At 42.4% G+C, this 14,232-nt stretch overlaps 1 protein-coding gene across 8 annotated transcripts in view; it reads right to left on the bottom strand.

Moving 5' to 3' along the window:
• Positions 1 to 5,594: 5,594 nt before the first annotated feature.
• The window catches only part of sash1a (SAM and SH3 domain containing 1a), a 130,240-nt gene continuing 121,602 nt past the window's right edge, over positions 5,595 to 14,232 (bottom strand). For all 8 annotated transcript variants that reach the window (XM_043696466.2, XM_043696467.2, XM_087991572.1 and 5 more), the window contains 2 exons: positions 8,313 to 8,444; positions 5,595 to 7,546 (listed from right to left, as the gene is read on the bottom strand). In XM_043696466.2, coding sequence (XP_043552401.2) covers positions 7,472 to 7,546; positions 8,313 to 8,444 — 207 coding nt within the window. In that variant the 3' untranslated portion in view covers positions 5,595 to 7,471. The remainder of the gene's footprint in view (positions 7,547 to 8,312; positions 8,445 to 14,232) is intronic.

Here is a 14,232-nt window from a genome sequence, read left to right as displayed (position 1 = left end):
CCCTTCCCTTGTTATTCAGACTGTTGACAAACTATTCACACTGGATCCATTACCTGGAATTATCTTGCCATTTTCTCTGTGTATATATTCTGTGCCTCCCTCAACTTCACCTGACGAAGAAACAGTGCTCTGAAAGTTTGTGATTTTAAATAAACCTGTTGGACTACAACCTGCTGTCATGTGACTTCTGATTTTGTCCACCCCAGTCCGACACTGGTATCTCAACACCAATATCCATTACAAACCTGCTGACTCCCACAATTACCTTGACTATCCACGCTCACAACGTTTCCTGAAAAGACACTATTTCTTTCTCCCAGCTTCTCCACCTTCATAGTAATTGTTCCAATGATACCATTTTCTGCAGTGATGGTGGTGAGGTTGCGCACAGAAAAGTCCACCTTTTTCCTCAGCCAAAGATTCCCTACTACCATGTCCATCCCATCTCCTGCTTTTCGATCCCTCCCTGGTCCTCACTGACCATTCCACCAGCCTCCACATCCAAAGGATTGGAATCTGCCATTGCCTTCACCTCCAACATGATGCCGCGAACAAACACACATCCCCTTACCTTCATTTGTCAATATTCTGCAGGGACCATTCCCTCTGCGAAACTCTACTCCACTCCTCCTCAATTCTCAACACCTCCCCGGAGCCCCACAACAGGTTTCCATGCAATTGCAGAAAAGGTAACACCTGCCCATTTAATTCTTCCTCCTCACTATCTAAGGCCCCAAACACACCTTTCAGGGTGAAGCAGCAATTTACCTGCCCTTCACTCAACCTAGTCCAAAATATTCACTGTTCACAATGTGGTCTCCTCTACATTGGGGAAATAAAATGCAGTCTAGGTGACTGCTTTACAAAACACCTATGTCCTGTCCACAATAACGACTCTTAGCTTGTAGTTGCTTGCCACTTCAACACACTACTGCGTTCCATGCCAACATCTGCCACAGACCTGTTGCAATGTTCCAGCAAAGCTCAGCGCAATCTCAAAGAACAATGCCTCATGTTCTGCTTGGGAACCCTGCAGCCTCTAGGACTCAACACGGAGTTCAATAACTTTAGAAACTGATTCTGTCTTCTCATTTTTTTTTATCCATCCCACATCTCGTCCTGTTATGACATGGTCTGCTTTCAGCAGAGACTACCCATTTTCTGCTACCTCAGATCTCATTATCATTTATTCAGCTTCTATTCTGCCCTGGCCTGCCATCCATAATCCCCTCATTTACCTACACCTTTCAAATCTCTCCCTCTCTGTGAAGTATAACACCATAAGACATAGGAGCAGAAATTAGGCCATTCAGCCCATTGAATCTGATCCGCTATTTGATCATAGCTGATAGGTTTTTCAACCCCATTTTCCTACTTTCTCCCTGTAACCTTTGATCTCCTTGGTAATCAAGAGCTCTGTTTTAAATATACTCAATAAGCTAGCCTTCACAGCCTTCTGTGGCAATTAATTCCAGAGATTCACCAATCTCTGACTAAAGAAGTTTCTCCTTATCTCCATTCCAAAAGGTCTTCCCTTTACTCTAAGGCTGTGCCCTCAGGTCCTCATCTCTCCTGCCAGTGAGAACATCTTCCCAATGTCCACTCTGTCAGGCTATTCAGTATTCTGTAAGTTTCAATCAGATCCCCCCTTATCCTTCTAAACTCCATTGAGTATAGTCCCCAGAGTCCTCAAATGTTCCTCATATGTAAAGCCTTTCATTCTTGGGTCCATTCTCATGAACCCTCTCTGGACTGACTCCAGGGACATTACATCCTTTGTGAAGCATGGGGCCCAAAGTTGCTCACAATACTCTAAATATGGTCTGACCAGAGCCTTTTAAAGCCTCTGAGAAACCTTAAGAGAAACCTAGTCTAGGATTCCCAACTCCCTTTACACTTCAGATTTCTGAATTTAGAAAATAGTCCATGCCTCTATTCTTTCTCTCAGTGTATGACCTCACGCTTTCCCATACTGTATGTCATCTGCCACTTTCTTAACCTGTCCAAATCTTTCTGCAACCTCCCCATCTCTTCAATACTACTTGTTTCTTCACCTATCTTTGTATCATTTGCAAACTAAGCCAGAATGCCTCAGTTCCTTCATCCAGATCATTAATGTATAAAGTAAAAAGTTGTGGTCCCAACACTGCCCCTTGTGGAACACCACCAGTCACCCAGCTTCCATCCTGAGAAAGAATCTTTTATCCCTACTCTCAGGTTTCTGCCAAACAACCAATCTTCTATCCATGCTAGTACCTTGCCTCTCACACCATGAGCCCTCATCTTACTCAGCAGCTTCCTGTGCGGCACTTTATCAAAGGCGTTCTGGAAGTCCATATAGATAACAGCCATTGACTCCTCTTGGTCTAACCTGCTCATTACCTCCTCAAAGAATTCTAAAAGATTTGTCAAGCATGACCTCCCCTTGATGAAACCATGCCGACTTTTGTCCTATTTTACCATGCATTTCCAAGTAGTTAGAAATTTCGTCCTTCACAATGGACACCACCTATGCACTCACCTCCCTCTTTGCATTAATTCTATCAATATCCCCCATTATTTTATAAAGCACTCCTCCTCCAACCTCGTCTTCAGCATTAACCAAACTACAGGCAATTCTGATGGACACTCAAAATGTTAACTCTGCTTTCTCCCTAGAGATGCTGCCTGACCTGCTGCGTTTTACCAGAAATTTCTCTTTATTTGAGGTTATAAGAGACTTGTACATAACATTAGTTAGGGTACAGCTGGAGTACTGTGTGCAGTTCTGTTAACCTCACTATGGGAAGGATGCAATTTCCCTAGATTGCAGAGAAGATTCACAAGGATGTTGCTTGGGCTGGAGCGGTTCAACTATGAAGAGTCAACAGACAGGCCAGGATTGTTTCAGCGTAGTGGCTCTGTGGTTAGCGCTGCTACCTCTCAGTACTTGGAACACGAGTTCAATCCCAGCCTTGGGTCACTGTGTGTGCAGTTTGTACATTCTCCCCATGTCTGCGTGGATCTCCTCCCACAGTCCAAAGAGTACAGGTTGGGTAGACTGGCCATGCTAAGTTGCCCATTCAGGGATGTGCAGGATAATTGGACTAGCCATGGGACATACAGGGTTACAGGGATAGAGCAGAGAGGTGGGTCTGGGTGGGATGCTGTTCTGAGGGTCAGTATAGGCTGAATGGCCTGCTTCCACAGTGGAGGGAATCTGTGATTCTTTCAAATTTCCAGTATCCACTGTAATTTTGTTTTATTCTAGATAGTCTGAAATTGTTTTCCTTCGAGAAGGCTGAAAGGGAATCTGATTGAGGTTTACGAAGTTCTGCAGTGCATGGACAAGGTAAATGTGGAGAAATATTTCCCCTTCAGAGAGGGATCAATAACCAGGGAGCATAGATTTAAGGTAGGAAGTAGGAGGTTTAGAGGGGATTTAAGGAACAATCTTTTCATCTAGAGGGTGGTGGGTATTGGACATTTGGAACTCATTGCTCAAAAGGTGTTAGGAGTAAGAACCCCCAAAATATTTTAGTAGCATTTAAATGAGTACTTGAACTGCCACATTATACATGGCTAAGTGCTGGAAAATGGGGTGAGGATAGATGCTTGATGACTAATGCATACAATGGGCAAAGAGCTGCTTTCTGGACTGTAAAAACTCTTTAGCTTCAAGTGGCATACTGCATCCAGTTCTGGGCACTGCATTTTCACAGTGTTATGAAGGCTTTATAGACGATTGAGGAAAGATTCATGAGAATGGTTCGAGAGATGAAGAACTTGTGTTTTATAGCTAGATTGTAGAAGCCGGGGCTTTTTCTCCTCAGAAAATCTCTTCTCAACCATTTCTTCTCCAAGTCTGGACAAAGGCGATAGCAAAAATCTATTCCCATTGATGGAAGGATCAAGAAGTAGAGGAGGCAGACTTAATTGTTCATTCAGTGCATCAATTGGATTTGAAAAATACTGCCAGAATGTGTTGGTGGATTCAGATTCAATGGTGACTATCAAAAGAAACTGTGATCACTAACTGAAGGGGAGGAAACTTGTATGGGTATGGGGAAGAGGAAAAAAGTGGCATTAAATGTATTGTTCTTGCAGAGAGCTAGCATAGACACAGTGGGCTAAATGGCCTCCTCTGTGCTGTAACAATTTTATGATTCGCTGATGTAATTCTTTCAGGCATGGACATTTGCGCACATTTCTTTTCATAACATTTTAGCCAGTATCAATCCTGTCTAATGCCCTATCTGGACTCCAAACAGAGTGTTTGTATAACTTCATAAATGTTCAGCCTTTTGATATTTAGCCTAATTAAGGTGATCCACTTTGGTAGCACTGAATTCCCATTATTAGAGCCATGAGTGGCCAATATTTTATCAGTAAAAGTATTAAGAAATCACAAATATGCTTCTCTGTGAAACCTGAAATTATTCAAAACTTGGCTGCACCATTTTCTGTTCAGCCAGCTTCTCTATTTCCATCCCTGGGTTCCATCACCAGCAAAGCATTAGTTTAAAAATTCTCATTCTGGCTTTCAAATTTCTCTATAACCTCACCCTCCCTCTCATTGTAGCATCCCCCAGCTCTCAAATCCTCCAAATCTCTGGTCTCTTGGAAACCGGTTTTGTTTGCCCCACCATCAGTCACCATACCTTCAGCGGTCAACGTGCAGCTCTGAATTTCATTTTCTACACTCCTTTGATAAACCCCTTAAAACTTACCTCTTAGTCCAAGCTTTTGGTCAACTTCCCTCACTATCTCCATATAAGGCTCAGTGTCATGAATGCTGGAGTGTGTTGATAAGTTTAAACATATGAAAGTACAATGCTTATGATGTATGGATGTTTGGGAGCTTTAATCTGAAAGTGGAGGCAAATGGCTGTTCAATTCTGTGAAGATGAATTGTTTTAAGGGTCAGAGTTCATATTATCTAACATTGGGTCAAAACAACATTTCTAACAGGTCACGTGACTTAAACTAAATGACTACACAAGCTACCTGGTGAGATCATTGCTGAAACAACTACTTTAAGTTACGCTTTACAATCTGGAGAAAGAACAGCCAGTATTAGTTCAAAAAAGGTACATACCACCAAATGGGCTGTTTAGCAGCCAAATCATCAAAGAGAAAAGTTAATGAGTTAGCCTGTGTCTTGGAATTAAATGCAGAGAATCACACCTGATGAAACTATAGCAAATTCCAAGAAAAAGCTTGCACACCCATCTGTTTAGTAATAAATTAAAAAGAGTGAAAATATGATCAATTCTTCACTCAGGTTCAGTGTCTGAAAAGCATACTGCTTGGGAAAGGCTTGCAAGTCATAATAAGATATTTTCAAAACTTCTTTTATACCTTTATTACACAAAAGGGGGAAAAAAGTATGTTCTTTTGTTAGAAGTACACTGGCAGTCCTCTGAATATGTTCAGTAACTGGCCTGTACAGTAACCAAATCATAAAATTTATGGTTTATCAATCCAGTTTTACTCTGGAATCTGACTTGTCCAGCATTAGCATCAGCTGCAGCGTAACAAAATACGCTGTTGTTATAACTAACTGGATGAGAGTGGAAATGAGTAACTTCTCGTTTTTCAGGAAAATTCAGAAATTCATCCAAATGTTACTTTATTGAAAAACATTTCAATATTATTCTGCTAAATGGAACAGATAGGAATATTTACACATACATACCTCACATTAATAAGGCATACCTTTGATTGACTACACTTTATAAGCATGTTTTGCTACCAGTATGTTATAGTTACTTACATTGTTAAGGAAACATATAATAAGTTACTTAAATATTCTCAAATACACAAAGTGCATCAGTTTAATTTTGTGCTGCTTTTCAATATTTTCAATTTGCTATCAACATTTACGATGAGTCTTACATTTTGACCAGATGTTCAAGACACATGATCCAGTTTTTAATTAACATCAAAGCCAAAAGGAGAATCAGAAGCTTATATTAAAATACACTGCAATTGACACGATAAAGCTTCCAGTATCATTATAATGCTAGGTGGGGAAATATAATGTAATAATCAAAGAATTTGAGTTAGTTATATAGAACATCAAGCAATAGGACTGTGTTATTACATTAGTTAAATACTTGGGATCTGAAATTATGGTATCTGGTACAAGTGGTGTGGTGGGTATGTGGATCTCTGGGTAGAGGGAAGATACTGGGAGTTGGGACAAAGCCCACTCCTGCTGGAATGTGTAATATGCAGAGGAGATTCTGGTCAGTGAAGGCACCAAGCCCCCTTCATGGTGGGAGGTGGGGCTACAGTCAACACACATGTCTGAGGAGTTTCTGCTGACCACATGGGAATTACATTCTCTTGTGCCTTTGAAAGGCCTAACAGAACACATTCCAACCCGTTATAATTGAAGGAAATTGATGCTGGAGCCAAGGATACAGAAGAAAAGAATTCTTCTTTAGCTAGAGCAGGATTCTTGTCAATTTTGATCAAGGATAATGGGCAATGTGTTGGAGAACAGAACTGCAGCACAGAGCTCCAGTTTAACATCTGTTACAGTTGTTATGAGGGTAGATGGGCAGCTGCTGTACTGTAGTTTCTATAATTCTACAAGGTGAACATTTCCTCGATCTCAAATATACATGAATATATCAGAATGTAAAGAATTGCTTCTGGATAACCCCAGAGATCCACGTTTCACTGCAATCATAAGGCAACATACAATGGAGTGGTGACATGAAACAGACAGGCCCAAAACTGACAACAGCACCCAACAACCTGGGATCATCACAAAACATTAAATGGGTATATTTTTTAGCTTCAGAGTTATGACACATTTTCACTTCTAAGATACTTTGAATTTGTAATGTTTATTGTGTGCAGCAAAGCAAGTATTGTCAGATAATAATCTAGGGAGTGAGAGGGGTTTTCACACAGGACATAGGTCAAGAATAGACAAAGAAAGAGACCTTCATACACTGAGTATGAGTCTAGAATGGACCTCATCTGCAGTTCAGTGACAGTGTTTTGTACAATCTGGGCACAGGGCTAAAAACTGTAATTTATTATTTGAAACTGCAGTGTCTAATTTCTTGAATCTTGAATTTAATGCGATTCAGTCTGAGCTAAATGCTGACAGTTTCCTCAGTGCCATAAAGTTGGCAGAAACCTGGTTTTCCCAGGAGCCATAATGGCCAGCTAAGAGAACTCCCTACATACCATGAACAAGTTTATGGTCAGCCTTTTAACTCCACTCTGTTTCCTTCAGCTACCTTTTGAATATTGTAGCATTGCTTTATCAACAGCTTCTGCAGTGTAAAGTTTGTCATAGAAACAGATGAAATAATGAAGGACACACAATGCATGTAACAGCTACTCTCATGGCATGCTGGGCCTTCGATTCCAATGATGGAAAGCTGTCCGTAAATCACTCCTTTAACCGATGCAGAGTGCTGCCTGAGGCGCTGGGGACGTAATGATCCACACGGCAGTCCTATGAAGATCAGCTCCTTGAAGACTCATTAGATATTTCTAGGGCTGTAGTATTTCTGCTCATCTTATCAAAAGAGCTTGGAATCTAGACATCAGGCAAAAGAAATAGGACAGTGACACTGAATTATGTCCCTTGGCCATTGACATCTTTTGTAGTGCTCTCAATTATAAGCAACATTTCAGGAAGTGTACTATATGAATGGTCATTGGAGGTCAAATGGATCAAGATGAATAAACATTATTCCGTCCCTACTTCAAAGTATTTCATTGTATTCTTTGTACTTTGTCGTTTTATTACAAATTCCTCAGCCAACATACATTATGGTTAAGACCAATGTAAACTTGCCATACTGTAATTAGACTTTCCCATCAATTTGTGATCACATTTTCTTGTATTTCTTATGTAAATGGCTGCTACTTACTGCTTTTTGATAAATCAAATCTCCCGTGATGTGGTTGCAGTAACAATTAGTTCTCAGTATTGGAATTTACTATGTCCAAATTGAAGTTTTAAACAAAATAAACAATTCGCAAAATTGTCTGTATCGTAACAAGGAAGAGCAATCCTGCATTTGTCTAGTGCCTTTCATAAGCATGCACTTGACATCCATAAAGCATTTCTGAAGTGCTCTCGCTGTTGTAACACAAAGGCAGCAGCCAATTTGTACCCGGGAAGTCAGGGTAAGGGCTGCAAATGGTGGGAAGAGGGGATTAAGGGTGATGGGACTGGGGGAAGGAGGGCCATGGGAGCTGGGGAAAAGAGGGCAATGACCAGCACCAGGAGGGTGGGGGAAGTGGGATGAAGGGACTACAATGCTCACTGATATAAAATTATCGGTTGTAATACTCACCGCCATTCGGTGTTGCTTGCGGAGCTGTCTAACTCTCACGAGCTCCATAGTGGCAGCCACATGCTCTGCAGCATGTCCTAGCTCTTCTGCATACCTCTGTACCAGCACTGTCGGAATCCCACATCGGCCATGCTAGACATCATGAAAGAAGGAGATGGTCCCATCAGAACACTATTATTTTGAATAAAAATGATTCGAAACTTGAATTGGCTGCTAGTTCCAGGAGAGTTAGTTCCTTCCTGACCAGCATTTATGGATCAAATCAAGTTGTACTTGACTACTTTCGAAGGCAAATTATCCTTTCAATCAACGACCAATCATTGTTTAGACAACAATGAATTTTTGAAAGAGTAGACCTACATTGGATGTTTAGTGAGCTGCCATATTTGCTATCAGTAAGATCACAGGATAAGATGGGCAGGCTAAATTCCAAACTCTGTCTCCACCACCTGTGTCTTCAGATGCTGTCTCTGTTAAAGGGAAAGCGGTGTTCAGTGAAAACTCTCTCTTACCTAGTCTCCTTCGTCATTTCCGCCACCTCCAAACAGACCCCACCACAAAGGATATTATTTCCCTCCCCTCCACTCCCCTATCAGCGTTCCGGACCACGTCAGGTCCACACCCCCCACCAACCCAACCTCCACTTCCGGCACATTCCCCTGCAACCACAAGAAATGCAAAACTTGCGCCCACACATTCCCCCCTCACTTCCCTCCAAGGCCCCAAGGGATCCTTCCATATCCGTCACAAATTCACCTGTGCCTCCACACACATCATTTACTACATCCGCTGCACCCGATGTGACCTCCTCTATATTGGGGAGACAGGCTGCTTACTTGCGGAATGTTTCAGAGAATACCTCTGGGACACCCGCACCAACCAACCCAACTGCCCCATGGCTGAACACTTTAACTCCCCCCTCCCATTCCGCCAAGGACATGCAGGTCCTTGGCCTCCTCCATCGCCAGACCATGGCAACACAACGCCTGGAGGAAGAGCACCTCATCTTCCGCCTAGGACCCCTCTAACCACAAGGGATGAATGCAGATTTCTCCAGCTTCCTCATTCCCTCTTCCCCCACCTTATCTCAGTTCCAACCCTCAGACTCAGCACCGCTTTCTTGACCTACAATCTTCTTCCCGACCTCTCCGCCCCCCCATCCCCACTCCGGTCTATCACCCTCACCTTAACCTCCTTCCACCTATCGCATTCCCAACGCCTCTCCCCCAAGTCCTTCCTCTCTACCTTTTTCTTAGCCTGCTTGGCACATCTTCCTCATTCCTGAAGAAGGGCTTATGCCTGAAACGTCAATTTCCCTGCTACTTGGATGCTGCCTGACCTGCTGCGCTTTTCCAGCAACACATTTTTCAGCTCTGATCTCCAGCATCTGCAGTCGTCACTTTCTCCTTACCTAGTAGGGTCTACATGTGACTCCAGACTGAGAAATGCTGTTCACGCTGAAATGGTCTAGCAAGCCATTCAGTTTTTTATGCAATACTGGTGAAAAGTCCACAGGAGTGAAGATGGACAGACTACTCAGCAACAATCTAAGCGCCAGAAATGACAACAGCAAACACAATCATGCCAACCCTGTAAAATCCACTTTACTAATAATCCAGGGGCCAGTGCCAACATTGGGAAAGCTGACTCACAGGCTACTTAGGAATAGCCTGACACACCCATATGTTTATGATCATATTGTCATTTTTAGGATCAGATCATAATGTCCTAGATGTCACCGTCACCGTCACCATCACCATCCCTGGATTCATCATGCCCCCGTGACAGGATAGACCTATCAGAGGTGATGGCAAAGTCATACAGAGTCAGGAAGGAGTTGCCCTGGAGTGCTCAGTATTGACTCCATGCCCCACAAAACTTTAGGGCATCAGGTTAAGGAAATCTCCTGTTGATTACAACTGACCACTCCCCATCAGCTGATGAATCAGTACGCCTCCAAGTTGAACAGCACTTCAAGAAGGTGGCAAGAACACAGAATGCACCCTTGGTAGTGGACTTTGATATTGCTGTAGTTCAGTCTGTTGAGCAAATTGGCAGAATCCAGGAGGACATGGTTGCTAGGTTGGGTCTGCAACAAGTGTTGATGGAACCAACAAGAGGAAAAAAGATACTTGACCTCAATGTCATCAATCTGCCTGCCTCAGATCTATATGTCCACAACAATAATTGGTCGGAGTGATCACCACACCGTCACCTTGGAGATGAGGTCCCACCTTCACATTGAGGATTCACCTTGTAGTGGTGCTATATGGGACAGACTTTGAACAGATTCAGAAACTCAAAACTGGGCAACCATGACATTGGTCATCAGCAGCAAAACTATTTGACCACAACTCTCAGCTATACCCATCTTCAAGCACATTCCACACTTTGACATTAGTATCAAACCAGGGAATCCTCGGCCTTGTTCCAAAAAAGACAAAGGGTGGGATCAATAAATCCTGTGACTCCTGATATCAAGGGATATACAGGATTGGATAAAGAGACAAAGGGAGGTTGATAGCAGATACCAAGGACTCAAATAGCAGAAGCCCCATTGGAGTATAGAATGTGCAAGAAGAAACTTGCAAAGGAAATCAGGAGAGAGAAAAGAGGGGAGTGAAAGAACAATAGCAGGTAAAATAAAGCAAAATTCTAAATTATTTTACAAGGACAATAAGAAAAGAAACTAGAGTAACAGTAGGGCTCATTAAGGATCAGTGGTAGTGTATGTCAGGGGATGTAGGTAGGGTTCTAACTGAATACTTTATGCCTGTGTTAAGGAACGATGTTTGTGTAGAAATCAGGAAGAAGGTCTGTGGTACAGTTAAAGAAAATAGCATAGACAGAGAGGAGGTTCTGAGTGGTTTGACAGGCTTAGTAGATAAACCTCCAGGGCTGGATGAAATGTATCCCAGACAGCTGAGAGAGGCAAATAGTAGGGGTGTGAGCAATAATTTTCAATTCCTGCCTGGTCACAAAAAAAGGGTAGTAGAGGTCTTGAGGGCAGTGAATGTGGTACCATTATTCAAGATGGGATAAACCGAGAAACTACAGATCATTTGGTCTAACCTCAGTGGTAGGGAAACAATTGGAAACCATCCTCAGGGACAGAATTAATCTGCACTTAGAAAGGTAGGATTAATCAAGAGCAGTAAGCATGATTTTATTAAGGGGTGATCAGGTCTGACCAACTTGATCGAATCTTTCGAAAAGGTGACCAGGTGTGTAGATGAGGACAAAGAGTTTAACATGGTCTATCTGGACTTCAGCAAGGCTTTTGATAAAGTCCTGCATGGGAGACTGATAGAAAGGTAGAAGGCCATAGGATCCAAGGAAATTTGGCCAATTAGATCCAGAATTGGCTGAGTAGCAGGAGGCAGAAGGTGATGTTAAAGGGGTATTTTGTGACTGGAAGCTTGGCTCAGTGAGGTTCTGCAGGGATCAGTGTTGGGGCCCTGTTTGTGGTATATAAAAATGGATTAGTCTTTAATGTAGCAGGGGTATCAAAGTTTACAGATGACAACAAAAATTGGTGGAATATTAAATAGTGAAGAGGACAGTCTTAGATTATAGGAGGATGTAGATGGGTTGGCCAGATGGCTGATTAGTGGGAAATGGAATTTATTCCAGATAAATGTGAGGTGATGCACATGGGCAGGACAAACAAGGCAAAGAAATACATAATGATCGGGATGTACCCAGAGGGACCTTTATGTGCATGCCTACCAGGGTCCTTTAAGGAGGACAGGTGGATAAAATGATTAAGGTGGCATATAGGACATTTGCTTTTATTAGTTAATGCATACAGCTTAAGAGCAGGGAGGTTCTGCTGGAATAGTATAAGATGTTGGTAAGGCCACAGCTGGAGTACTGGGTGAAGTTCTGGAATCGACATTATAGGAAGGATGTGATTACACTAGAGAGGGTGCAGAGGGGATTTACTTGGATGTTGTCTGGGCTGGAGATTTTTACTTACGAAGAGAGAGATTGGATAGATTGGTGTTGTTTTCATTAGAGCAGGGGAGGCTGAAGGAGGACACAATTGAGATGTATAAAATTATGAGGCTCATAGACAAGAAAAAACTTTTTGCCTTAGTGGAGTGATCAATGACCAGGGGGCATAGATTTAAGTTAAAGGGCAGGAGATTTAGAGGTAATGAGAGGAAAAATGTTTTCACCCAGAGGGTAGTGGGAATCTGGAACTCACTACCTGTAAGGGTGGTACAGGCAGAAACCTTTGTAATATTTAAGAAGGATCTGACATGCACTTGAGATGCCAAGCCATACTAACCCAAGGAAAATGTGATTCAAATAGTAGGTGGCTCTTTTCTATTGGTGCACACTCTATGGGCCAAAGGACCTTTTCTCTGTGCTGTAGACTTCTACAACTAACTAACTCAATAAATAATACACAACATGCCAACAGCCATACCAGGCATACCTGAAAATACCCGACATTAACATGGTGAAGCTACAACACAGGATAGTTGGGTAACAAACAATATGAGCAGCAAGTGATCATCAGAACTAAGCACAACCAATGGATTAACTCATAGCTCTGTAGTCCTGTCACATCCAGTTGTGAAGGGCGGTGGTCAACTAAACAACAGAAAGGAGCTTGCTTCACAAATACCTCATCATTACTGATGCAGCAGGTCAGTGTAAAGGATTAGGCAGAAGCATTTGCGACAATCTTCAGCTGAATGTACCAAATGGATGACCAACTTTGACCTCCTCCTGAGGTTCACAGCATCACAGATGTCAATGTTCAGCCCAATTTGATTTACTCCATGTGAAATCAAGAAGATGCTAAAGGCACTGGCTACAGAGATTATGGGTCTGGACAACTTTCTGGCAATAATGCTGAAGACTTATGCTCCAGAACTAACTGTACCCCCAACCAAGCTGTTCCACTACAGCTCAACACTTACATCTACCTGGGAATGCGGAAATTTGCCCAAGTATGTCTTGTACATGAACATGTCAAATTCAACCCAGCCAATTGTTGCCTTATTGGTCTACTCTCGATCATCAGTAAATTGGTCCAGCAGCACTTGCAAACCTGCTTACTGACACTGCACTAGGATCTTGTGGCTCCTGACCTCACTATAGCCTCGGATGAAACATGGACAATAAAGCTGAACACCAGAAATAAAGTCAAAATGACTGAGCACAACATCAAGGAGCCTGACTAAACTGGAGTCAATGTGAATTAGGGATAAGCTTAACAGTGGTTGAGCACAATTTACCTAGCACAAAGTAAGGTAATTGGCATTATGGGAGGTGAATCATCTCAGCTGCAGAATATCACTGCAGGATTTCCTTAGGGTAGACATTTTCCAATCAACCGGTTCAGAGATGTTATTGTGCACCTTCTGAGCAGGTGAGATATGAGTCAAACTCCCTGGTCCAGAGGTAGGACACTGCATCACTGGAGTCCTTTTTCCTCAGGGTAGTGTCCTAGGTCCAACCATCTTCAGATACTTCATCAATTATTTACTGTCTATCTTTACTCAGAGGTGATAATGTTCACTGATGATTATACAATGTTCAACACAATTCATGACTCTTCAGAAACTGAAGCAGTTAATGTCCATACACAGCATGACCTGGACAACACCCAGGCTTCGGCTTACAAATTGAAAGCGACATCTATTTCACACAACCCCCAAGCAATGAACAGCTCCAATGAGAGAATTTAACCAACAAGTGGACGGATACTTGGTTAAGCAAGGGGATAAAAGCTTATTAGGAGTAGGCCAGAATGCGGATTTGCAGTTAGAATCAAACCAGCCAGTGATTCAAGGTGCTAGTTTATTGTCACCTTGTCCAGGGAAATTAGGGATAGGCAATAAGTGCCAGCATAGTCAGCACTTCCACAGACAAACACTTTTGTTTTTACAAAATTGAGACTGGT

The sequence above is a fragment of the Chiloscyllium plagiosum genome, unplaced genomic scaffold, assembly GCF_037043375.1.
Source record: "Chiloscyllium plagiosum isolate Xiang-an unplaced genomic scaffold, Cpla_swu_hap1 HiC_scaffold_10, whole genome shotgun sequence".
Classification (NCBI taxonomy): Eukaryota; Metazoa; Chordata; class Chondrichthyes; order Orectolobiformes; family Hemiscylliidae; genus Chiloscyllium; species Chiloscyllium plagiosum.
The sequence above is the reverse complement of the archived record's forward strand: the minus strand, read 5'-3'. Positions and strand labels throughout refer to the sequence as shown.